General features: G+C 46.5%; 1 protein-coding gene across 3 annotated transcripts in view; it reads left to right on the forward strand.

Moving 5' to 3' along the window:
* HDLBP (high density lipoprotein binding protein) overlaps positions 1-26,714 on the forward strand; it is a 78,745-nt gene that overhangs the window by 21,024 nt on the left and 31,007 nt on the right. The window contains exons 1-5 of one of the 3 annotated variants that reach the window (XM_051991696.1): positions 2,435-2,608; positions 19,205-19,265; positions 24,451-24,563; positions 25,408-25,565; positions 26,052-26,267. In XM_051991696.1, coding sequence (XP_051847656.1) covers positions 24,488-24,563; positions 25,408-25,565; positions 26,052-26,267 — 450 coding nt within the window. In that variant the 5' untranslated portion in view covers positions 2,435-2,608; positions 19,205-19,265; positions 24,451-24,487. Of the gene's footprint in view, positions 1-2,434; positions 2,609-15,060; positions 15,166-19,204; positions 19,266-24,450; positions 24,564-25,407; positions 25,566-26,051; positions 26,268-26,714 lie in introns of those variants that run through there. The other 2 variants (XM_051991694.1, XM_051991695.1) reach the window with 2 other exon arrangements.

A 26,714-nucleotide genomic window follows, 5' to 3' on the forward strand; every position in this document is an offset into this window, starting at 1 on the left:
CTGCAAAGGTACAGCCATGAATGTGCCCATCTAGGTCCACTTGGCCACAAGCCAGTGAGCTTGTTTTTCCTTTCCGTCCACACACTAGCTCTTTTCTCTGGCTATTCTCCCTTAGAGGTGCCGTCAGTCCCTACGGGTCCAACCATTGTCTCGGGATGGAGCCCCAGATCTGTATATCTAGCCTCAGTCTAACTCTTGAGTTATATTGCTTCTATCTCTCTCTTATTGCCAGTGATTCTTCATGTCAGATGAAGTCTCTCTTCCTGACTTCCCCTTTCTTTCCACCTAGGACACTGCCACCCTCCTGCTCATTCAGCTCTGCAGCCTCAGTCATTTTTCTTTTCCTCTTCCCTCCGCCCCACCCCATTTGTAGGCAGTTGCCGTGTCCTGTGAATTTGATTCTTCTGGTCCATTGTAGAAGGAGAGTGTTGTTGGAGGCGGAGGCTCATTTTGAATGTTAACATACATTTGTAAGCTCCTCATCCGTAAAATGAGGGGTTCAGCTTAGGTCGCCTCTGAGGTACCTTCCCTTCTATGTCTGCCCAGCCATCCTGGCTCGGCATGGTCTTTCTCGCTTCTCGCTCAGACTGCTTCTCTTTCTTGAAGCTTTTTTTTTTTTTTTTAATAGCTGCAAAATCAGTTTATGAAGCACCGGTCTGACTGTATTTTCCCCTGGTCAGCAAACAAGACCTGGCAGGATGAAACATGGCTTAGGAGCAAGGATGTGGAAGGCCACAGACCCGGAGGCTACCTGGGAGCCTCACACTGATGTATCATGAATACAGCCCTGGGCATGGCGGCACCCACATCTCTCTCCTCCCCTGCTCCTCTCTCTGATTACATTCTAACAAAGAGGAATGACTCATTACTTATGTAGAAGTATGATCAGACTGCCAACTTGTTAAGAGCCAAGATCAAAATTACTAGAAAGCTAGAAGAAAGAATATAAATGGGAAAAAAATAAGGGGCACAATGAAAACAACTCTATCTTGCCTCTCGATAGAAAATGGGATATGGATGGAAGAAAGTTCATAGATGACAGAAATTTCACAGTGAAGTTTAAATGACATAAGCCAGCTGCCAGAAGAGACCAAGGACACCTCGGCCAGAAAACACTATTTTCTCAGCAAGCCAAGGATTATTAGAAAATAATATAATGTGTAAATTCTTACCAAGAAGGAGATGAAAGGGGATGATTGCTTGGGTAGTGCTGCCCCGAGAACCAAGTGTTGAAATTGACTTGAGGCAAGTTTGGCAATACACCCAGACAGAAGCTCCCTGGAGAACTTAGAAGAAAAGAACAGGGACCTCCACAACAAAAATAAAAAGGAAAGATTTGCAAGAAGCAGCCCCTCTTACCAGGCATCCTGGGTTTACTATAAAGCATGAAGAAGAAGCACTCAGAGAACAGATCAAGAAGAGCAGCGTGATTAGAACTAATGGACAAAGAGAGATCCGTGTTGGAGGGGACTCAATTGTGAGGTCATGTGGGATTTATTCACAAGGAATATGAAGGAGGAGAAGATCTTGAAGGTGTGGGAAAAAATCTCGGACATTATTATCAAAAAAAAGGGGTTGAAAGAGCCTCAACAATTAAGAGAATCAGCTCATAGATGAAGGACATCCTTGAAGATCCTAGGATCATAAATTTAGAATGGGAATAGTTTTAGAGGCCATTGAATCGAACCCTGGATTTGGTAGATGTGAATACAGCAGATTAGAGAAGTTGGGTGACTTAGCCGGCACATAGCTGTCCAAGACAGGATTTGAACCCGGCTTTTCTCACTTTCTACTATACTTCGCTTTCTCTCAAAGTAATGATTCCACGCAGCAGTGGTGTGGGGTAACAGCCACTCCTTAGCAAGTGCTGTTTCACCATAGACATTTTGCCGTATTAAAATTGAGAGAAAAATTTAGAGATTCCATCGCTTAAGTTTATTGGTTTTACAAATGTATTTGTTTTGTTAGGACAAAATGATGCCTCCTTCCTCTTAAGCTGTTTGTTCTCCAGATAACCAAATGATCAGAGGTTCCTCGAGCTAGAACAGAGGGAACCTTGTTCATACTTTCTGATGATCACTTTTAGGGGAAGCCTAAAATGGGCCTATAGATGCTTCCAGAGGTATTTGAGGAAGAATTCTGTTGAAGAGTGATTCCCTCTGATGGATTTTCCTTTTCAGATCCCACCGTGTGCAGCAGTCTCTAGCAAGTCTACTTTTTGGTTTGACCATCCACAAAGGAAAACCCAAGTAGATGAAAACCATAGTCAGGTGTCCATTCCCCAGACCCTGTCTTTCTCGGACAGACAGTGGCTGGGGACGCAGGGGCTAGGCGGAGGGAAGTGAGCTCTCATTTCTCCCCCGACAGGTCTGTCTTTTAACTGCCGGCGCTTCGTGTGGTTGTAAGCCGTAGTATCGTTGTCTCCTAGGGAATGAAGACTGAGTATCACCCACAGGGCCCCGTTGAGTCGAAGCTGCTTGGGGAAGCAGACAGCAGCAGAGAGCAGATCAGGAGTGCGGCTGGAGAACCAAAGTCAAGCATGTCCTCAGAGAAATGTGCCCTTGAAAAAGAAGAGCGTTCCTCCAGTGGCCCCAGCAGGGGACCTCAGGTGCAGGGGGGAGCAGGGAATGGGGTGGGTGCTCACGGCAGGGAGCACTGCTACTCATGTTGGTGTGGGGGCTCCGTTCTTTCTTTTCTCCCCCTGGGGAGTGCTAGCTCCGTGAGGCCTCAGAGGCTTCTAGCTGTGTGGCCCTTGGCAGGTCACTTAGTCTCTACCTGCCTCAGTTTCCTGCAAAAAGGTATTCATCATAGCACCTCCCTCCCAGGGTTGTTGGGAGGATACAGGGAGATATTTGTGAAGTGCTCAGCGTGGTGTCTGACACAGAGTCGGTGATTAATAAGTGCTTGCTTCCTGTTTTCTGTCCCTGATGCCCAGCATATACTGTTGTGAACTAAAGCAAACAATTCATGAAGTGGTCTCTTAAGGCCTAGCAGGGGTTCAGTCCACCTGGGCAAAGGGAGTCCCATCCTAACACAGTGCATCCTGGGAGCCTCTTGAAACGTCACTTCATTAATCATCTTGTATTAGCTTTTTACTTTGTTTTATGATTAAAGCGTCCCAGCAAACGTTGCTGGTGGCTAACCGAGACAGGGGCCTGGCGTCGTTGCGTTGACCAGAGGTGGTCTTTGGTCTGTGTGGGGTAAGTTCTCTCCTGCTGGATCTGAGCCGCGTTGATGGCAGCGGGAAAGTCCCAGCTAAAGAAGCTTGGCCAGCTCATTTCCCGTCAGAGCTGGAAAGTGACACTAGCGCCGGGCCTGGTTGCCAGGGGGACTTGAGAGTGACAGCTGTCCTGGGAGCATTCCAGGAGAAGGGCTCCATGTGTCGTGCTGGAAGGTTGGCACGGTGCCTGGCATTCCTTCTCGTGGAATGGCTCCTCCCAGCTCCCAACTGATGTTGGATGGCAAGGGCAGCCAGGGAAAGAGGAGATACTGGGGCCATCCTTCCATCCAGGAGGAGGAGGAGGAGGAGGTTTGGAGTAACAGTGATGCTGTCCTCTTTGGCTCCCTTGGTTGTTTTCTGCATGTTTTTGTGTCGTAGAATGCTGGAGCATGGGTGGCAGGTTTGGGGGTCCTTATCCCCTTAGGTTATCTGAGGCCCGGTGCCTATTGGGCCATCTCCTGTGCCAACCAGTGCCAGGCTTAGGGCCGTCAGCCTGGATGTTGCCCTTTATTTAAAAAAAAACACATTGGTGGCCTTTTGCTTTTGTGCTACTTGCATTTCTTAATATTCCCCCCTTTCTTCTCAACCAGCAAGCCTTCCCTTATGAGATATTTTTTTAAAAGCAACAGCTGAGTAAAACCAGTCAGCGGTTCACCACCTCAGAAGGCATATTCGTTGTTGCACACCCATCGGTCCCCACCCCTGAAAAGATGCTCCAGTATCTTCATCCTGTTTGCCCCCAGTATTGCTTAGCTAGATTACTAGCTTGACATTGACCTCCCAGATGGGACTGCCACACATCAGATCTTGTGCTATCAGGCAGCTAGGGACTGAGTTGGGGGGGGCGGTGCAGAACACAATAGGGCTTCAGCCTTGGAGGAGGGAGGGATCTCTTGGTTTTCTTGTCAGCTGGGAAAGTGTATAGATTTTTATTGTGGGTTTTTAGCTTGAGAAGAAATCCATTATGCTAAGTCTGTTAACCCTCAAATTGAATCATAGAGCTTAAGTGGTTAGAAGACAAAAGAGCTCCAGGATTTACCCAAAATTTGGGCTATGAAGAAAGATGGCAGGACTTGCAAAGTGGAGGGATGCCCCTTCCCTCCTGGTGAGTCCAAAGCAGAGCATAAGGCAGCACGGTAAATGGTCACCAAAGGTCTGCACATGAGAGATCAAAGGATTGCCAAGACCTGGACTTTTAAAGAGCCGACAACTTAGAAATAGTAGGAATGCCTTCCGATACTGCTGTGAGAAAGCTTCTCTGATTCTGTGTTAACTGTTTTTTTTTTTTTTTTTTTTTTGGCAAGACAGTTGGGGGTTAAATGACTTGCCCAGAGTCACACAGCTAGGAAGTATAAAGTGTCTGAGACCAGATTTGAACTCAGGTCCTCCTGACTTCAGGGCTGGTGCTCTATCCCCTGCACCATTGAGTTATCCCTGGTTTTGTTTTGTTTTGTTTTGTTTTTTAAATACATTTTTATAGATACCTTCTATTTTCTACATCATCATTTTTATCCCTGGTTTTTTTCCTCCTCCCCTTCTCAGAGAACCATCTTAGATAATAAAAGAATATTTTTAGAGGAAAAAACAATCAGCACTACTCATGGATACATTGGGAAAATGTCCAGAAAACCGGCCCTGTGTAACCTCTATACAGGGGTCAGTTGGGATGGCTTCTCTCTCTCTTTGGGTCCTACTTGGTCTTTGTGATCCAGTTATATTCCATCTTGCTTCTTTGTGTCTGTTTCCATTAGGGTAGTCACTATGCTTGCGGTTTCCTTGGCTCTGCTGGGTTTGTTTTGCCTCAGTTCATGGAGATTTTCCCAGACTTCTATGAGTTCATCAGTTCTTCCATCACAGTCATAGTCCATTATGTTCATTTGTATGGCCATTTCCCCAACTGATGGGCATTGATTCTATTTTCTGGTTTTTTTTTTTTTTTTTGATCACAAAAAGCAGAGTTCTAAAGATTTTTGATTACAGAAGGTTTTCTTCTTAATAGTTCTCACCTTACATTACAGGTGCATTCATCCATGGCCCCAGAGAGACTAAGGCTGTCCACGGCCATAGCTAGTGGGCTCTGAACCAGGTCTCCTTGTAAAGTACCACACTGCCTTAGGGAAATAAGGCAGATACTTTGGCAGACTATATTAACTTCTGCAAAGTTCTGTGGAAACTTAGAGGAGGAGGAGGAGGAGATAATGGGATTCATGAGTTTCTTGGGAGAAATGGTGGATCTGAGAAGAATAATTTAGGACAGTCACAGATATAACTGAGATATCGCTTAGTTTCAGACCACCACGAGGAAGTGAGTCACGTGGATTTCTTTTGATTTCTAATGCATATAAAAGTTATGTTTATGCTACACTGGAATCTATTAAATGTATAATAGTATTATGTAGAAAAACCAATGTACACACCTTCATCACCTGAGGCTTCATGAGCCACCATCTTTTTGCTAGTGGCTGGTCTTGTCGATACTGGTGACTAGTGACTGTTGACTGATGGCGGCTGCCGCTGAAGGTTAGGATGGCCGGAACAATTTACTGAAATAAAATAACAATGAAGTTTGCTGTACTGATTGGCCCTTCCTTCCCCTTGAATATTAAGAGGCCATTGTCAAGTTATTAATTGGCCTAATTTCAGTATTGTTATGTCTCAGGAAATGGGGAGGCCTGAGGAGAAGTGAGAGAAAGAGGACTGCTCACAACCCTCCAACATTTATCAGTTAAGCTCACTGTTCCATATGGGCTGCGATTGTGGCATCCCAAAACAATTACGATAGGAATAGGATCAGCAGATCAGATCCAGTAATAATGAAACAATTTAAAATATGGTGAGAATTACCAAAATGTGACAGGGAGACGCGAGGTGAGCACACACTAGGGGAAATGGCGCCAATAGGCTTGCGTCATACAAAATTGCCACAAACCTTTAATTTGTAAAAACCTTAATATTTGTGAAGTGTAATAAAGCAAACTATGAGGTCTTCCTCTGTATATCCAAAATGCCTTCTAGGCCTAGGATCTTATTTAATAATGTGATAATAAATCACTGAAAAAAAAAAGAAGAAATTGAATGAATGATGATGGAGAGTGAAATGGTATAAGCAAGGACAGGAGGTTGTGTTTTATCTGGGTTTTGCTGCAATATCAGCTTCCCCTAATCCTCCAATTCTACCCTTTCCCCCCCTTCCTCCTCCCCTTAGCCTTTTAAGTATGGCTGAGGCTGAGGTGGGATCAGTTCTTTGTCCCCAGATTCCTGGTCTGTAAAAGCTGCCCTTGAATTCATAAAGCCCACTGGGCGTGGTTAGACTTTGCCTCTTATGCCTTGGATCAAAATGAGCTGGACTGTCTTTGGCCATGGGCTGCTTTCCGATAGCCTGCAAGCTGTTGTCTTAAACAACTCTTAGATCTTCACTTTTCTGTCTTCTTTCCCCAGTAGTTTGCAAGCCCACCAATGATGGATGGTTCTCTTATTCAAGGGATAAGATTCAAAGGATTCCTTGAATCTTTTCACTGGATTTGCCACAGATGGCTTGCACATAGTAAGTAGGTAGGCAGTTAGGGAGAATAGTTGGTAAGAGTTCTGGACTTGGATTCATGAAGACTTGAATTTAAATTCTCCCTCGGACACTTGCTAGTTATGTGAACTTCCCTCAGCCTCAGTCTCCCTTCTGTAAAATGTATAATTTTACCCATTTCCCCAGGTTTCTGAGAACCACCAAACGAGAGAATGTAAAGTGCTATCTAAATGCTAGCTGTTACTTGTTGATGGGGGCATATGTGAGGTTGAGGACTTGCTGCATTTGTTTCTGATCAGTTCCCAGTTATACAGATATCACTTCAAACAGGGAGGGTCTTCAAAGGTTCCTCACCTTTTATTTACTTGTTCCCACAGTGAATTTACTCTTATCTTCCTCTGCTTTTGAGAAGCCAAACACATCTCACCCTTGGAGTATGGCTCAAATCTCATTATTCGTGTGTGTGGCAGAGGGGACCTCAGACTCCCCAGACTGGAGTAGAAGAACAGGAGTTGGCTCCTAGCTAGAAAGGGAGGGGACTTAGAGAGGTGTTAGGTAGATGTTCAGGGAAAAAGAAGAAAATAGGAAGAGCTTCAGGAGCACAGCAGGGGCACAAAAGGTGCCCAAGGAGAATAAGACAATAAAAAGGACAGTAAGTCTATCGTTGATGGCAAGTGTAGCAGTTATCACCAGAGGGACCTTGGAAGCGATAGTAGTGCAGAAAACTTCCCTGCCTTGAGTGGAGCTCAACCCCGGTGAGCCCAGCCTCTTCTGCTTCGGGTGGAGTGTTCTGATGAAAGGGTCCACATCAGTCACTTGCCCACATTCATCGTCCTGCCAACCTCATCTTGGATCTGCAGCTTGCGTACTCTGGCTCATTGCAGACAATCAGAACTCTTTGCTCACTGAAAGGATAGTCCCTTTGGACTGGGAGAACACGTGCTAGACTGGCATTCTACTTTCTCATGCAGCAGGGAATGAGTCACCTGTGTCCATTAAGCATGACAGTTTAGGCAGTCACGTTACCCTCTGTAAAATAGCTGGATGAGCAGATCCCTGTGGTTCCTTTCAGTCCTGAACAATCTGCGAATGACTGGCTAGTGTGTAAGATTGTTGAGAGAGATCACTGCCAAGATGCTCTCTAAATGAGACAGAAAACATTGCTGACTTTTTCTGTGATGCTTTTTCTTGCCCCCATTTTAAGCACTGCTTCTGTCATCATTATCATTTCTTAATTAGTGAATTAATAATGCTGCTGCTGCTGAATACAGCCATACTTGGTTATTGTGTCTGTCACCTTCAATTGAGTCATGGCGACTTTGGGCTTGTCTTCTACCATAAACTCCCAAAACACATAAACCGCTGTCTGAGCATGTTTCTCCTATCCTGACCTTTGTGTTTACTTTTTTAACCCAACTCTAGGACATGGCATTGATTTCTCTTCGATTTTAACTTTTAGGATTCAGCCCCTACTTTGGGCCTGCCAGTTTCATTGACCCTAGAGCCTTGTATTATTAGCGTGTTCCTTCTGCCTTTACCCAAGCCATCGATAAGGTGTCTGACAACAGCCCTTCATGGAGCTCCCTTTTTTGGAGCGTGCTCATTCTTCTCCCTGAGATCCGTACACTTGACATTTCATGTTCTTCCTGCCCTCTTGTATGGGTAGATAGCCTGACATAGGATGCTTGTACTTCTTTAAGCTTTTTCAATGTCTGCAGTAAATTCACAATTTACCAACTGAGTGGCTCTGAACAAAAAGGAAAGTGATTTACATCGAGTGTGATCTGCCCTCCATTAGCCTCCGCTGAGTCTTAGTGAACATTCTTTCCTAAGTATTTACAAAGGATTCCTTTGGTGCGCCAATTCTTGGAAGGAGGGACATGGCATTTGAGGTGAGATAATAAATTTGAGGAAACCAGAGACTCACAGAGGCAAGAATAGGGGTGGGTTAACAACTCTGAGCAAAGGACTTGAATTGATATCAGTAACAAAGCATTCATTTTGACTAGACCACCCATGGGAAGGAGAACAATTTTGGGTGATTGGTTGTTTTTTGCTTTTTTGGGGGACTGGGATTAAGCCCAGGGTTTAACTCTCCACCAGGAACATGAGATGCTAAATAAATGCTTATAGATTGGACTTGACTAGTGGCAGATTGTGATGGAGAATCACAATCAAGGAGTTTGTATTTCATTGGTTGAGGTGTGAATATTTTGGTCAGATCTGTGTGTGAGGAAGACCCTTGGCGAGTATGGAAGATGATTTAAAGACTAGAAGCTGGCGATTGGGCAGGAAGATTTAAGAAGGCGTGAGTAATGCAATATGATAAACATTTTTTTAAGTGCCTACTATATGGCAGGCATGGGATACCAAGAAGGAAAAAAATAAATCTTTTTGATTATAGGGAACTTACAGTTCAGTAAGGGAAGCTGAAAGGGGGCCCTGAGGATATGGGTAGAGCTGAAATCTAGCAGAGCAGCTAGTACTTGGGCACTGGATCCTTTGCTCAGATCCTCCAAGCAGAGGGCAGAGCTGAGGGGACCGAGGATGTGTGAGAACCAACACTAATGCCATCCCATAACAAAAGGTTTATTAGTGATGAATTTATTTTGGGGGTTGGGGTTGGGAGGTGTTTTGTTGATGGTGGGGTCAAAGCTAATCAGCAGCAGTTGGAAAATGAGACGACAGAGACGGGAGAGAAGAGGAGGCCGATCCCCAAAACCTGGTGACTGATTAGATTGGGATGATGTGAGGGGACAATGACCAGAGTGAAGGCAAAAGTAGAAGAGCTGGGGAAAAAGATGGATAATCGATATTCTTTTGGACAAAATTTTTAGTGTTTATTGAGGATATTTCTTTGTCTGAAAAAAATTCATTAGTACTACCCAACCAAGTCCCTTCTCCACTGGGGAAAAACTTTTTTATTTTTAATTAAAATTTTAAAAAAGCTTTTTATTTTCAAAACATATGCATAGGTAGTTTTCAACATTTACCCTTGCAAAACCTAATTTCTTCTCCCTCCCTTCTCCCCATCCCTTCCCTTAAATGGCAAATAATTCAGTATATGGAAAAACTTTTTTAAAATAAATATAATCGAGCAAACTAAACTGAGCCATTGGCAGAGTCTGAGGACATGTTTTACCCCTCATGTCTCTAATCCTCTCCCTTCCTGTGTAGTTGTGATATTGATCAGTGTTCTGGAGTTCTTCAAAAGTTATTTTCCTTTATGTGGTTGTAGTTTTTGTATAAGTTGTTCTCTTGATTCTATGGATGTCTTTTAAAAAAAAATCAAATTATTTGTGTCTTTTTTGTTGCTGTTACATCACCATAATTTTCACTAGTATTTCCCCCACTGAGCCATCCTATGTAACAAAGATTATTTCTAAAGACAGAAAAGACAGAGCAGGACTGGCCGGCACAGTCAGTACACGTGGAGCTCCATGCAGTGTCTTCTCTGCTGGGACGGACTGCAGGGGCTTTTTGGCTTCTTTTCTCCCAGTTCTGCTTGTTCTTTGTGGTTCTGCACTGCTGGCTGTTGTGATTGTTCACCTGCTGATTGCTGTGGACATTGGGTTCTGGCTTGGTTGACTTCGATCTGCCTCAGTTCACGGGTGATTCTGGATGATGGCTGGGTTTTTTCCCCCATCATAGCCACATTTCATTAGTCATGGACCACCATTGGTTTGGCCATGCCAAATCCATTGACTCTGTTTCTCGTTCTTTACAAAGATGCATTTTGGTGTCTATAAATTCTTATCCTTTTCTGAGTTTCCCTGGGTTAGAAATCTGGGAGTGGTGGCTCTGGCAATGGATATTCAAGTCCCTTTCTTTAATTCTTGTTTTATTATACAATCTTAACCTGTTTTCCTCAATCTATTATGTTCATTAATTGCTAAGTATCTATTAAGTGCTTATCATGTGGCAGGCACTGTGTTGAATACTGGGGCCTTTCAGATGGGAAAACATCCCATAACAGCCTTCCCACTGACCATGTGCCTTATGCTATCTTACTCCTTCTGAAGGGATGATCCTTGAACTGACTTTTTTCCCCCCATAATAATAGCTTTTTATTTTCAAAATACATGAAAAGATAGTTTTCAACATTTACCCTTGGAAAACCTTGTCTTCCAGATTTTCCTCCCTTCCTTCCTCTACCTTCTCCCCTAGACAACAAATAATCCAATATAAGTTAAATGTGCGCAGTTCTTCTGTACATATTTCCACAATTATGCTATACAAGAAAAACCAGATAAAAAAGGGGGGGGGGAAGGAGGAAAAAAAACAAAACAAGAAAGCAAAAAACAAAAAGGTGAAAATGTTGTGATCCATATTCAGTCCCCCATAGTCTGCTCACCGAGTGCAGATGGCTCTCTCCATCCCAAGTTCAAATTGTCCTGAATCACCTCATTGTTGAGAAGAGCCAAGTCCATCAGAGTGGATCACACAATCTTGTTGCTGTGTACAATGTTGTCTTGGTTCTGCTCCCTCTGCATCAGTTCATATAAGTCTCTCCAAGCCTCTCTGAAATCAGCCTGCACTATTTCTTAGAGAACAATGATGTTCCACTATGTTCATATACCAGAACTTATTCAGCCATTCCCCAACTGAGAGGTTTCCACTCAGTTTCCCATTCTTTTTGAGCTGACTTTTAAAGGAAGGCCATGGTGGCTTCAGTGAAGGCACAGGGATGGGAGGTGGAGCCTTGAACCAAACATAGGGAGGAGGGGCGTATAGTCAAGTGTCAAAAGGAACAATGAAACAGGTTGCATGGAAGTTTATGGAGTGGAGGGAGACCCTAGATCTTTCCTTAAGGAAAATCACTTTGACATCTTTTTGAAGAGTGGTTTGGTGGCCATTTCCTAGTTGGTGGGAAGCCCGCCTTGTTTCCTTCTCTTTGCTATCACTAAAGGTGGTGCTATAAGTATTTTTATACTTGAGGCCTTCACTTCTGTCTTTGACCTTGCTAGAATATAGACCTAGTGGTACTATTGCTGGGCCAAAGGGTAGGGATCAAGATTCTCATGAGTTTTGAAGTATGGTTAAGGTTTCATTTTCCTTTCAAGAATGGTTGGACTAATTAATAGGATGCAGCTTGTGGATAGAGTATTGGAGCTAGAATAGGAAGCAAAGACTCAAGAATAAAAGCTGCCTGGGGATGATTAGCAACTCCTTCCCAAGGTTGTTGCCGTTTATAAAGCATTTTGAAAAGCATAAAGTGCGCCATTAAGTGCAAGTTATTATTAATTCACGGTTCCTTTAACAAGCCATCAGGGTTGTTCTCTTCCCACAGACTTGCTGACCATTCTGAATTGTCCTTTTGGTCATCTTTGGCACTCTGAGTGGGAGGTGCTTTATTAAATTTGCATATGTTTCAGTATTGGGAATATTATCTTTATATGAGTGTTTAAAGCTTGAATTTCTTCAGAACCGCCTCTTCCTTTAACCATTTACCTGTTGGGGAATGGCGTTGGTTCATTATTACTGGGCTTTTATCAGAAATTTGCTGCCTTGCCTTTTTCCAGAGTTATTTTCCTCCTAACTTCACTGCTTTAGTTTGTGTGAAAAAACTTCAATTTTCTACAACCCAAATCTCCCTTTTATCCCAAGTGCTTGCCTCTCTTATTTTATTAATAACCCTTCCTCTCATCTATAGTCATGAAATCTTATCTCCTTCCCTTCTTAACTTATGATTTGACATTTTATATCTGCCCAAATCCATTCGCATTTTTGTGGTATCGAGTGTGAGGAGGAAATCTAAACTCGATTTTGTCCAGCTGCTTTCCAGTTTTCCCAGCAATTTTTATCCAATAAGTGGAGGCCCGTTTGGAGCACAGCAGCATTCCCGTGTCTTCTGCATCGAATCTGAGCTATTGATGGCATTGTCTAGTTCTAATTATTTCTGCTTTGGGGCACAAAGCATCTCCAGAACCTTCTACCAATTTTAGGCACTGAGCTAAGACTCTGGGGATACCCTGTATATGTAGTTTGAAATCTGGCACTTTACCATGAGGGCCCACTTTCATCCTCTCCCTACATTATTTCCCCTGACCAGATCTTGTTTTTTTATATTATTATTTTGTTCAGGTCTATAAATTAATCCTTGCATAGTTTGGTGCGACATTGAATCTCTAAATTAAGTATATTGTTATTCTTTGGAAAAATTCTCTCCAATTATTTGAGCTCTTTATGATTTTTATAAAGAATGTCTTGTAGTTGTCCTATCATTTTTGTGTTTGTCTTGGTAAGGGGACTTTCAAATATTTTATACATTTTGGAGTTATTTGGAGTTGAATTTTTTGTTATCTTTTGCCTTTGGATTTTGTTGGGAATATGCTCACACGATTTCTATGGTTTTATTTTATGTTATGTTATTTTATTAAGGTTATTAAGTATTTCATTGTATATTGTGTTACTTTATTAAGGTTATTAAGTGTCTCAATTAATTTTAGTTGTGTAGCTTTTATTTCTTAAGTAAAACATTGTATCATTTGCTAGAAGGAATAACTGTTACTTCTTTGCTAATGTTTACTCCCTCAATGTTTTTGCTTATCTTACTACTCTACCTAATATTTCTGGAACAATACTGTATCCGCTAGTAGTGGTGATGAGGGGGGATGTTCTTGCCTACCCCGTGATTTTATTGAAAAGGGCTTTAAATTTTATATATATATATATATAGAGAGAGAGAGAGAGGGAGAGGGAGAGGTTTGGGGAGGAGGGTATTAAAGGTGGCAGGGGAGAAGGGGGCGGCAGTGGTTAGTCCAGGTGATGAAAGGTGTGAAGGAGAGCTGTCAGCTGGGGGGTGGGGTGGGGGAGGCAGCTGGTGCTGGGGGAACAGGAGAAGAAAACCACTCTTGATTTTGTACCTCTCCACCTGCTGCGTCCTTCCTTCCCTGCTGGCAGATTTGTCTGTCACTTGTTAAATACGCCGTCTCCCCCAGGGACTCGGGAAGGGCGGGGCTTTGCTGCTGCGGCTGTGTTTCTATTGGCCGGGCATTAATTGATGGAAGGCCCCCGTTTGCACGTCCTCCCCCCGGATGAGGGCTGCAGCCCCATCCCGAGCCTTCCCAAATCCTCCCGGACACCGGACAGCCCAGCCCCTCCCCCGAGAGGCTTCCTGGGGCATCCCTTGAGGCCCGCTCCCAGGCGTGCTGCCCCCTTCTTGGGGGGGGGGGGGCGGGGCCCGCTAATCAGTGCCCCGGACTCCTCCAAATTGGGTGAGGAGCTGTGCCTGGGCTCGTGAGCTCCCTTAAAGAAGGGGTGTCCCCTTGGCCCCCCCACTTCCCTATGGGCTTCTTGGAGGGCCGAATTTGAGTGTGAGGGTTTCCCCTTCCCCTCTCTTGTGGGCCGTATAGAGCTCGGGGTTGCTCAGGTGTTCGGCATCTCGCATTGACCGTGGGAGGAGCCTCTCCTTGCTTGGGTGGGCAGAAGCACAGCGGCCTTCCTACGTGACTGGACCAAGGTCATTCCCCTCTACATCTGCAAAGCGGGGGTGGGGGGGGGTGGGACGGAGTCCCTAAAGCCCCTTGGGCTGCCCCGCCCCCTTCTTCCTGGCCACACTCTGGCAGCCCAGGTTTCGGTGTCTTAAGTCCTTCATCCCCCTGTGACCCTGCGGGGGTCGGGGTAACTAGGCTTGAATAATGAGTCATTGGGGGGCTCTTAATTAAAATGGAATATATTGTGAAGCACTGTATTAATTTATGTATTATTAAGAACCAAGTGGGACAGGGCTTGAGGACTAAAAGGGGAGAGGGAAAGAGCGGCATTTATTAAGCACCTGCAATGTTTGCTGTGTTGGGCCTTTCACCAATCGGCAAGGACTATTCTTAGCTCCATTTTACAGTTAAGGAAACCGAGGCATATTCAGAAGGCGCCCTGTGGGGGTTCCGTGTGGTTGTGCTCACAGCGCGCCTGCGCTTGTTCCTGCGCCTGCAGCTTGGGCTGGACCTCGTTTCGGGTTTGTGGTGAGCAGCCTGGGACTGGGCAGGGCTTCCATCTGGCCGCCCGGCCGCCAGGGGGCGTACGGGGCTCCAGAGGGCGCCGCCACGTGGCCGGCTACCGGGCCGCCTACTTGGGCGAAGTTCCCGGCCGGCGGAGGCGGCCAGAACGAGGCTCGGGGCGGCCTGTGATTGGTCGGGGGGCCAGCCCGGAGCGCGCAGTGCGGGGGGCGCGCCTGCGGGGGGCGCTGTGGGCCAGCGCGCGCGCGGCCGCGGGAGGCCGGGCCGGGCCGGGCTGGGCTGGGCTGGGCCGCGGAGGCCGCGGGAGGCCGGGGCCGGGGCCGGGAGGCCGGGCCTCTGACGTGTCCGCCCGCCATTGGCGCCGCCGCCCGTATATACCGATGAGGAAGCGAGCCGCCGCTTTCCCGAGCGCGTCCAGGCTCTTCCCCGGAGGCAGCGGCGGCAGAGCGCGCGGAGCTGCGGCCAAAGTAAGTGCGGGCCTCCGCCGAGGCGGTGGGGAGGGCGGCGTGGCCCACGGTTGCCCTCGGGCCTGGAGCCTCGGGCTGCTGCACAAAGTTTGGGTCTCCCTCTCCCCCCCCTCGGGCCGCGCTGCGCTGCCGACGTGGAGGCGGGGGGGGGGGGCACCACCCCCCAGCCCCCGCGCTACGTGTCACCAGTGCGCATGAGCAGGGCTGGGGCCGGGGGCCGGCCTGGCTGGGGGGGGGGTAGCATTGCTGCCGCGTCATCGCTCCCCCCCCCTCCACGGGACTGACCCAGCTTGGGGGGAGGAAAGCAGGGGGTCCTTAGGCCATGACAGCAGCGATCGTGGGGAGGGGGCGGAGGCGCCCGCGGAAAAGTTCCTACCGGGGCAGCCCCTTCGGATTCTCCGAGAGCGAGGGCCCGGGGTGGGGTGAGGGAACAGACCCCCAGGGTCGGCGGGCCAGGCCCCCCAGGCCCGCGGGCGGCACGGGCCGCTGGCCCTTTAAGGGTTCTCCCCGCCCCCGGCGCGGGGCCGGCCGCTGGTGGAGCCAGTGCTGAGGTGGCACCTCCGAGAGGCCCCGCGGGCACGCGTGGGAGCGAGCGCGGGGGGTGGGGGTGGGGGGGAGGGAGACCCGGGGGCTGGCGGGGCTCGCGACCCCCGTGCCTGGTGGCCACCTGCCTGGACGCGGGGCTGCTGCTGCTCCCAAAGGGTTGCTCCCCGCCCCGCCCCCCCAGGCCCTGCTTGTCCCTACGGTGGGGTGGGGGGAGGCGCGCGAGGAAAGGCCTCCAGGTCAAGAGGAGCTGGACACCCCAAAATCCCCGAGCATGGGGGGGGGCAGCTTTAGAAGCTGGTCGCGTCCCCCCTTCGGCGTGGGCCACCTCGGGCCCCCGATTGCCCAAGGCGCCCCGAGGTCCTTTGCACGGCCCGCCTGCCGGGCCTCTTTTCCCCATTGCTCTATGCCGGGCCTCCCGGCCAGGGCCCTTCGGGTTGACACTGATAGCAAGAGCAGCCCCGGAGTGGTAAAAGAGCCCAGCCCAGAGTCCTCTTCCTTCCCAGGCCCATGACTGCCCTTCAGGCGCTGAGGAGGTCCAGGGGCAGAAGCCATGAGGGCTGGGTTAGGGGCCAGGGCCCGAGTTTTCAGCTGAGATTGGGGCGTTCGACCCCCTCAGTGGGGAGGGGGCAAAGCAGACATAAAGAGGGCGGGAGGGCCCGCAGGAGGCCCTGCAGTTTTGCTGCAATTTGCCAAAATAAACTCGAATGGGAAAGCTGGATACCATTGGGCAAGAAAATCCTGCACACACACACACACACACACACACACCCTCCTCCAAGCTTCTTCTGGCCTCTGTGCACACTGCTTGGCACCTCCTGGGCATTTACTGAATGTTAAGGACTGTGATGGGGCCCTAGAATGTGCTCACATCATGGGTCTTGCAATATAGCTTGGTGCTTTTAATATCCTTCCCTTCTGCCCTCCCATCTTAGAACCATGGGGTGAGGTTTGTGCAGTGTGCGTGGCGTTCCAGAGTTAGGTGACCTGTATTTTGTCATTTTGTGTGCTTCCTACCCCCAATCCAGAGTTAATTTCTGTCTGACCTTGGGGGTGATCACCTTGATAAGCCTGCTGCAAATACCTTTGGGGCAGGCACAAAAATGGCCACTTCCAGTCCTTTTTGAATGTTATACCGAGATTGTAGGATTTGGGACTGCAGGGATCTTTAAAATGGAGTCACTTCAAGGCTTGGGATCCCAGTTGCTTCTTTAGGCCCACCTTCCTTTTAAAAATAAAGACTTCAAATGTGCCTAGGACAGGGAAACCCAGCTACCTCCTTTCTCCACTGGCCTCACGCTGTAGAGAGGGATGTCCTGAGCCACATTCTAATCTCCTGACTTGGTCCTGTAATAAATCAACTTAAGTCATAGCTGTAGTCTTCTCTACTACTTACCAAATGGCAGCCTTAGCCAGTTGACTAGAACCAGGGAATAAAAGCCCTCTAAAGTACTCGATCTTCTATTTTTGTGATCAGAAATTTTCTTGTACCCTAATTCAGGTCCTCTTTCCTCTTACTTTGCAGACAGTTTGAATATGTGACATGCTGTAATGGAAAGAATTCTGGTCTTGAGTCAAGAGAGACTTGGGTTCCAATGTCATCTCTGAAATCTTAACTGTGTGATACTTCGCCAAGCCTTAGTCCCCTCATTTGTAGTAACTAATAGGGAAATCAAGAATTGGGTGGTTTTACAGATGTTTGCTCACTTGTATTTTCACTTAGGTGTCATCTCCTTTTACAGAGGGAAACTTTAAGTCTAAGAGGTTGTGACATGCCCATGGTCACAAAGCTAAATTGCCCCCCTACTTGATTTATTAAAACATTGAGGTGTTTATATTATTTAATATGTAACTTTGTATTGCTATAAAATGTGATTTTAAGTTTGGAAAGGGCTTTGCAGGCCTTTAACTATTCTGGTATTAGTTATTGTATTAAAAACAAAGTATGTGGTGCAGGTGATAGTCTAGGACTTCCAATCCAAACTAAGTTCTGAAACTATTAGTTCAGCCAACAATTAATTCCAGGCTCTGTGCTAGGGATATAGAGACAAAAGCAAAGTCTCTACTCTCTGGGAGCTTACGTTTTCCTTGGAGATAGTTTGTTTTTGAAATGCAGGTGAGGAAAAAAAAAATGAGTCTCGTACACGGGGGTATGGCGGACAGAAGTGGAACATCGTGTACCAGGAGTAGTGGGCAGGCCTGTTGCATAGAACGTAGAATTCTTAAAGGAGAGCAGTGGTCAATAGGCAGATTGTGTAGAGCTTTAAAAGCTAAACAGAAGAGTTTATTTATATAGGGTGTTTCCAAAGTCTTAATGCAGTTTTAATACATTATAGCTGTTTAAGCTGCACTAAGACTTTGGGGACACTTTTATTCTAGGACCAGGAGGAACCCACTGGAATTTATTGAGCAGGGCAGTGACAATGTCAGCCCTGTGTTTTAGACGAATAACTTGGAAGGGAGAGCCTTGTGTGCAGAGGGGACTGTTTAAGAGGCTCTTGCCAAAGTCAAGGTGAGAGGTGACGTGTGGAGGAGGAGGAGGACGCTGACGTTGTGGGCATGGGTGGCATTAGAGGGCCAGGCAGTGCCCTCAGCTGCAATGAGCTTAGGGAGAGGAAATTGTTCCAACTGTGTACAGCTGGCACTCTCCGTTGGTGGGATGGGGAGCCCTGAGAAAATCACAGAAGATGTTTTTACTCTGACGGGTTGTTGTGGGGATGACACCTTGTGAACCATGGAGTGCCATGTCCTTGTGAGGTATTAACACTGTCAGCATTCTCCTTAAACTTTGTGGTTCCCAAGAGGCCACGTGGAAGGAGCTGCTACAGTGCTCGTAGAGCTTCCAATCAGGCATTGCAGTTGTGAGATCTGAGCACAGGTGCTTCCTGGGTTCTTTGGGACTGACCAGCCCAGCCAACCCCAGGCCTGTTGGGAAAGAGTTTGAGGTCTCGTGTCACTCTTGAGGTCTGGCCTGTTGGAGGTCAGAGAAGCAGCTGGTTGGCAGGGCTCACTTTGGGTGACAGCAGCTTCTGAAATAATATGGTCCATTCGGGATTGGGATGATTCTAAGCTTCTGTGGTGGGTCCCTGGCGCGCCCAGGAATCAGAAGCCTGCCTTGGGCCTGGGCATCCTTTTTGGTCTTCTTAGCCGCCATAACTACATTTGTGCTTGCTCAATGTTGAGTGTGCAATACCTGCCATGCCTTGAAGGGGAGAGGTTGGTCTTCTCTACTGCCTTGGACCACATTTTGGGTCTTTCACTTGAGATTTCCCTCTGCCACAGGGTGCTTGGGGTTCACTGGCTGCAGGGACCCTTGGGGTAGCTGAGTTTGGCTCTCCTTTGCACCTTGGTTTGGGCTTGGTCAGGGAGCCAGGTGTTTAAAGTTGAACTGATTCCCCCTTACCCTTGTACTCTCTTGATGCCGCCTGGGACAGTGTGGACCTTGTGAGTTTTAGGGTTGCTGGTAACTTTTCCTTTTTCTCTCTCTTCCCCACAGCTGGCAGGCTGACGGATAGGCGGCAACAGGACGGACTTTCTGGCTACTGACCATTTTGCTGGTGAGTGGATTTTTTTTGTTTTTTACTTAATAGTAAAAATACTAAAAAATAGTTAAAAAAAAAAAAACCAACAAACAAAACAAAACAAAAAAAACTTAATAGTGTTTTATTTTTCTCCTCCCTTCCCTCCCCTCTCCCTAAGCCAATAAGCATCCTGATAGAGGTATACATGTCCAGTCATTTTAAATATTTCCATTATCAGTCATATTTGAAAGAAAAATCAGAATAAATGGGAAAACCACAAAAAAAGAAAAAAATGAAAATAGTATGCTTTAATCCTCATTCAGTCACTATAGTTCTTTCTCTGGATGTAGGTGATATTTTCCATCATGAGTCATTAGGAATTATCAGTTCCTAAAGAGAAAAAGCTAAGTCCATCACAGTTAATCATCACAGAATCTTATTGTTGCTGTATAGTGTGGTCCTGATTCTATTCATTTTCCTTAGCATCCGTTCATGTAAGACTTGCCAGGCTTTCCTGAAATCGTTCTGCTCATCATTTCTTAGAGAACAGTAATATTCCAATACATTCCAATACGACAATTTATTCAGCCATTCTCCATCTCCAACTCAGTTTCCAGTTTCTTGCCATCACAAAAAGAGCTGCTATAAACATTTTTGCACACATAGGTTCTTTTCCCTTTTTTTTGTGATCTCTTTGAAATACAGACCTAGTAGAGACACTGCTGGATCAAAGGGTGTGCAGTTTGATAGTCCTTTGAATACAGTTCCAAATTGCTCCCCAGGATGATTGGATCAGGTCACAACTCCACCAGCAGTGTTTTAATTAGACATGTCTTTTTGAAAGATCCTTTTCTCTCATTCCTCTCTTTCCTTTACAACACTGTTGTTCACCCTGGAAAGTTTGTGATGCTAATTGAGAACATTTTTGGAAACTTCATTCCCATCATTTGCCATCAAAATTGGTGTTAATTCTCAAGTATGTCCTGCTTGGGTGGGAGGGGAAAATCATCTGAGTTTTGAATCACTTTTTCTTTTCCCCGATAGGTTCATTCTGAATTTGGGATATAGCCATCTTGGGAGGGAGTATAAATTTTGTTGTTGTAACTTAGAAAACTTTTAAGAATGAGAGAATTGAACTTGGGATTTGGGGAGGTGGAGTCCAACTTTCTGGATCTGTTGAGGGACACAGGAATATGACTACACTCAGTTTCATCTTTGGCCTTTGGAAGAGAGGCTAGGTGTCTGCCTCGGTCTGCTGCAACTCTGCTTTTATCTTGTGTTTGTCCCTTTGGCTAGTTGGGGGCTGGGAATAGGCTTCCTTCACTGGTTGACTGGCCTATGCCGCTGGCATCCCCTGGATCCTTGCAGGGCACTTATCTTGAGGGGCATCTGAGGAATAGTGAGCTATTTCTGCCTTTGTCTTCTTGCCCAGGCAGCTTGAGACCATTGCTGTATAAACTTGAGGGAAAGACCCCAAGGGCATTTCTTGGAGGTAGTTCTAAGGAGAAGATGGAGCTTGTGGGATTCATGGCCTTGGAAGGGAAGGGTTTGGGAAGTGGGGTTTGGTAGCTAGCTGATCGTGTCTGTCCCCTTTCTCCAAGTCAGCTCCTGCTTGGAATCTTCCAGGGGGACCTCAATGATCATTCAGTCCAAGTTGTCCGTGAAGGACTTCCTCTTTGGAGCAGGTGCCTAGGCCACTGGGCCTCTTTGTGACATCTGTCCCTTACTCTCCCAGTTCTGTCCCGTGGAGCCTAACAGAACATGACTCACCAGGCTTCCACCTGAGGTGCTGGTATCATGGTGACACTCCTGTTCTCCTTACCCCCATCTCTTCTAGTTCTTCCAAATGATCCTCATATTCTTCAGCCTCCAGGCCTGTCGCCAGCGTCCCCCACCATTCCCCCTCCTTAAGCCTACCCCCCAGCTATACATTGGTCTCCAGATAAGATCTGCCCAGGACAGAGGACAGCAGGACTGTCACCTGTCTCTTCTTGAAAATTATGGAATTGGAGAGAGGGCAAAGTGGGCACTGGAGGCCATGGCCGACCATTCGCTTTGGCCCACTTTCATTATTAAAGTGTTATTAACATTGACAATGATCATCAGACAAAAATGTAAGGTCAAAGAAAGGATCTTAGAAGGAACCATTAATTTTTTGTTAAAACACATATTAAATTTAATAGTAACAACTTAACGAGTATGATAGTTTGTATCCCTTTCTGGTTTTTTTTTTTTTCCCCTTCAAATTTAAGCATGGTGTGGAGTTGATATTTTTTTCTCTTTCACTACAATCACTAGCAGTTACTATGTAAACTGTAGGGCCTATGCTAAGCCTCAAGGATATAAAAAGAGACAAAGGCCAGTTCCTGCCTTCAAAGTGCTCACCTTTTAATGGAGGAGACTGTATATAAACAAATAGACACAAAGCAAGGTATGGACAGGTTCGATAGCCATAGTAAACAGAAGAAAAGGACTAGACTTGAGGGGAAAGCTTTTTGTAGGAGGTGGGATTTAGTTGGGACTTATTGGAAAAAAAGGAAGACAGGAGTGAGAGTAGAAATGAAAGAGTGTTCTGGGTATGGGGAACAGGCAGAGAAAATGTCTGGAGCTGAGAGATGGAAGCCAGTGTCCCCATGTGGTGGGGAGTAAGATGTAAGAAGACTAGAAAGGGAGGGAGAGGGGCCAGGTTAGGAAGAGCTTTGTGTTTGTTCCTGGAATAGGGAGCCACTGCAGATTATTGAGTGGGTGGTAATACAGTTGGACTTTGGAGGCTGAGTGTGGGATGGAGACGCCAGGCAGGCCAAGCCCTCCCCTCCAGCAGCTGTTGCCACAGCCAGGTGGAAAGGGTCTGGCTCAGAGGAGAAATGCTACAAAGGTGAAGTCCACAGACCTTAGCAGCTTTGGAGATGGGGGATGGGAGATGAGGGGGAGTCCAGGATGACTTTTGTGTTGGGAGCCTGTGACCTCTAAAGTAATGGGGGAAAAGAATGAATTCTGTTTCAGACTGGACAGTCCATTCCAGATGTCTGAAAGGCCCTTGGAGATCCAGTTTGGAGGTCAGGAGAGGTAGATTTGTGGGTCATTAGCCTAGAGATGATTATTAAGTCCATGGGAGCTGATGAGATCAAAAGGTGAAGTAGTGGAGAAAAGGGCCCAGGAGAGGGCCCTGGGGCACCCCTGGAGTTAGCTGGAGTGACCTGGATGAAGAACCAGCAAAGGAAGTAGAGGAAGAGCAGCCAGAGAGGAAGGAGGAGATCTGGGTAAGAAATGAGAGGTGTATTGAGAACACACACACACACACACACACACACACACACACACACACGAGGTAGAGTATAGAGAAAAGGTCAGCACACAATTTTCCCCTCTTTCCTTATATTCTTAACCAGAACTAATCCAACCAACTGGTGTCTGACATTGCACACCTTCTTGTGCACCTCCAGGCCATCACCTGTGTGTCAGAGCAGGGTGTCGAGCCTTGTTTGCCCCTTTGCCTCGTACTTACTTGTCCTGTCCCCTCTGGTGCTAAGCAGAGGGCATGATCCTCTGTGTTAGGTCCTTGAACACAGGCTTCTTCCTCTAGGCTTTAGTTGCTGCAGCTGATACCATGAGCTCAGGCTCCTTCCCATTGCTGCCTGCCCTACTCTGGTCACTCTGCAGCTTCTCTTTGTCCTCCATAAGCTGGGGCTCGCGCCAGGATACGCTCCTCTCTGGCAGGTGTGGTCTGACTGCCACCAGGCCCAGGATCACACGGCTGCCTCATTGAGCTCAGAGGTCCTCTTTGGGCAGACTCTGCACGGGACTTCATGTTGTTGGGCCTCTGAAATATGACTTGATCTCCTTGGCCACCACCATGTCCTAGCTCATCAGGAGCTCTTGGGATCCTTAGACTTGCATCCATCTATGGGTCCTGGGGAAGTAGAGGCTGGTGGTACTGCATGGGAGGGCCCCTTCCGTGGATTTGGCTCTTGAAACAGCTTCTAATGCCATCCAATTGTGTTGGTATTTAGTGCATTCTCTCCATAAGAATAGTTTGAGATTTTCTCAAATGTTTTGCGAGAAGAAAACAGACTTTCTACCCAAAGAGTTGTGTAAATAGTAATTCCTTGCATTCTTCAAGCCCCTTGAAGTTTATTAAGCATTTTGCTCATGTCACCCTGTTAAGCTTTATTAATAATGATTGTAATTAACATTTGTATAGTGCCTTTTTATTGGGCACTGTCCTGAGAGCTTTATAATTAGTATATCATTTGATCCTCACAACCCAGAGAGATAGTGGCTGTTATTATCATTCCAGTTGTGGAATGTTGTGGAAACTTGAGTCAGATGGGGTTAAATGACTTGCCCAGGATCATACAGCTACTCAGTGTCTGAGGCTGGATTTGACTCTTCAGATCCAGCTTGATGCCCTCTAGTATTCCCAAACTGACAAGTATAATGAGATGTATCCCCATTTTGTAGGTGGCAAAATAGATCCAGAAGTTTTTTTTTAATTATTATTATAGCTTTTTATTGACAGAACATATGCATGGGTAATTTTTCAACATTGACTCTTGCAATCACTTCTGTTCCCATTTTTCCCCTCCCCTAGATGGCAGGCAGTCTCATACATGTTAACCATGTTAAAGTATATCTTAAATCCAATATATGTGTACATATTTGTACAGTTCTCTTGTTGCACAACAGAAATCGATATCCAGAAGTTGTGACCTGACTGGAGTCACTCTAGATCACCCACTTAGCAGGTGATCCTACACCTGCTGATTTTGCTCCTCCTTCTTGGTGATTCAGTCAAGGGAGTGGGCATCAGGCAGTGACCTCGAGTTGGCTTGGTGTGATGGGCACAGGCCTGGCCGGGACCCTGCCTTCTGGGGCCTCACAAGTCACTGTATATGTAAACAAGGACCTGTGAGGGAGATCTAGGAAAGAATGACCTGTTGAGTTCAGTTGAGCTTTTGTTGAAAGATCATCTAGGTGGACCGTTCTTCTTTGGTCCGCTCCATTTCTGTCACCTCTGGAAACTCCCGGGCCAGTGTGGTCACTTCAGTAGCCTCAGGATAATATTGACGGCAAATATGGACTTGGGGGCAGGGCAGGAACAGACTGCAGCCTCAAGTTTGGCAACTCGAGGGATCTTGGCATTTCTCTGTAATCTGTGAAGTGGACAGTTGACTTGATCCAGATAACTTGACTTCTTTTCTATTTCTCCCTCCTCCTTTAGTGGCATACCCGGATTGTGTGTAGGTGGGACATCAACAATGAGCTCTGTTGCAGTTTTGACCCAGGAGAGCTTTGCTGAGCACCGCAGTGGGCTGGCCCAGCAGCAGATTAAAGGTAACGAGGGGATCTTGCACCCTAAGATCTTGGACATCTATTGCATTCATAATCTTCTGGCCTTAAAACCTGTAAAGCCCTATTGCATGTTCCATTGGGGGAAGGGATAAGGAGAGCAACTTGGGATACGTGTTCTGAGACTCACAGTACAGTGAGTGGGTGGTTTGGTCTTGCAGAGTCTGCTCCGCATTGAGTTAGCCATGCGGCTCTTCAGGTACCATGCTCATGATTACTGAATCCCACTTCTTAACAACTTGTCTTGAGTTGGTTTTTCAGTATTGGTGTGGTTTGTGTGTGAGGGTTTGGTCATATCTTTATTGTTTTTCTTGACAAATGAGACTCATTTTCAAGATGGCTACATGGAAGATTGAGGTGCAGTTTCTGTATTTAAAGCAGGTGAAACCACCTTGCCCATCTAAGTGTCATCAAGTTCCAGGCCCTGCCTTTGACCTCATTGAACTCAGCAGGAAGGGAAGGTCTATATCAGAGTATCCATGCACCTCAAAGCATTCTGGAGGATGGGCTATGATAAGGGGGAAGGGGAAGAAAGAAATGGACTTGGTCTTTGGTCAAACAGAATTATAGTCAGCATTTCTTATAAATTGAGTTTTATTGAACTTACTGTTTTTAGAGCTATCTTGATATAAAGGGAAGAAGAAAACCAAAGCATCTTTTCCATGGTTTCTTTTTCACCTCAAAGCCAAATGTGAATGAATGGGAACTGATGGGCTTATAGTATTTGTCACACACTCTCTGCCTTTCTGCCTTTTATTTTTGGATTGTAGTTCTCACATGCTGTTTCTTCACTTAGAACAAGCCTGTAAGTCTTTTGTCTTTTTTGCAGTTGCTGCTTTAAATTCGGAAGATGAAAGTGACCCTCCAACTTATAAAGATGCCTTCCCTCCACTTCCTGAAAAATCTGCTTGTTTGGAAGCAGCTCAAGAGCCTGCTGGGGCCTGGGGCAATAAGATCCGACCCATTAAAGCCTCCATCATTACTCAGGTGGGAAATGACTCTGAGTGTATCTGGAAATGGGGTGGGTGTTTGAGATGTTTTTAAAAAAAAAACATGGCAGGAGGAAGGGTTGTGTTTGGGTGGACTCGAAACAAACCCGCTTAAGGGAGTGAGAAGGTTCTGTAGATCACAAGGTCATTGGGGACCTGCTGATCTCCAGTGATGGGGAACTCACTTCTTTGAAAGGTTGTTAATTTAATTTGGGGTGGGGGGGCCATTAGTAAATAGATTTTTCTGAAATTTAGCAAAAATATGCCTGCCTTCCCCCCTCCCTTCCGAGTTCCATTTAATTGATGCTGGAGTTGTGCAGATACGTCCTTAGAGTAGTCAGTGAAGGGCCAGAAGGGGTGCTCCAGCAGCTTCCTCAAATTGAGGCCGTGCCCCCTTGTGGATAGTATGTCCCCGGGGTTCAGCTTGGACGGTGAGTCTTGTGACTTGGTCTTCTAACCTTCTCTTGTGCCATGATTTGAGTAGGTGTTCCATGTGCCCCTGGAGGAGAGGAAATACAAGGACATGAACCAGTTTGGGGAAGGGGAGCAAGCCAAGATCTGCCTTGAGATCATGCAGAGGACTGGTGCTCACCTGGAGTTATCCCTTGCCAAAGACCAAGGCCTCTCCATCATGGTCTCTGGAAAGCTGGAAGCAGTTATGAAGGCTCGGAAGGACATCGTTGCAAGGCTGCAGACACAGGTCAGTCCGAATTCTCCTTGACTCATCTGGGCCTTGGGTGGTTTGTTCTGTGCATACCTGGGACAGTAAGACCTGCTAAAGGGCAGCTTCCTGCAGGAAGATGAGTGTGTGGAGTCGAGTCTGTCACATGATGACTTTACCTCCTGATCCCTAGCTAAGGGATCCTGAGTGCCCGGGGCTGCTACTCTCTGCCTTTGTGTGAACTACATTCCAGTCTTACATTGATTCATTCCTTTGGAGTCTGAATTTCTTCTGAGTTTTGCCTACCTACAGCCCCATGTTTCCATGTGGAAAGCAAGAAGAGCTTCTGTCTTAGGTCCTCAGAAGCCTTAATGGATTATCAACTTTTGTATTTTGGAAATGTCCTTGACTCAGTGACAGGTGCCCAGCCCCTGAGATGGTTGGGTTACAGGGTTGGGAAAGTTTCTTAACTTGACTCCCATAATT

Source organism: Antechinus flavipes, chromosome 3 (genome assembly GCF_016432865.1).
Source record: "Antechinus flavipes isolate AdamAnt ecotype Samford, QLD, Australia chromosome 3, AdamAnt_v2, whole genome shotgun sequence".
In the NCBI taxonomy this organism is placed as follows: domain Eukaryota; kingdom Metazoa; phylum Chordata; class Mammalia; order Dasyuromorphia; family Dasyuridae; genus Antechinus; species Antechinus flavipes.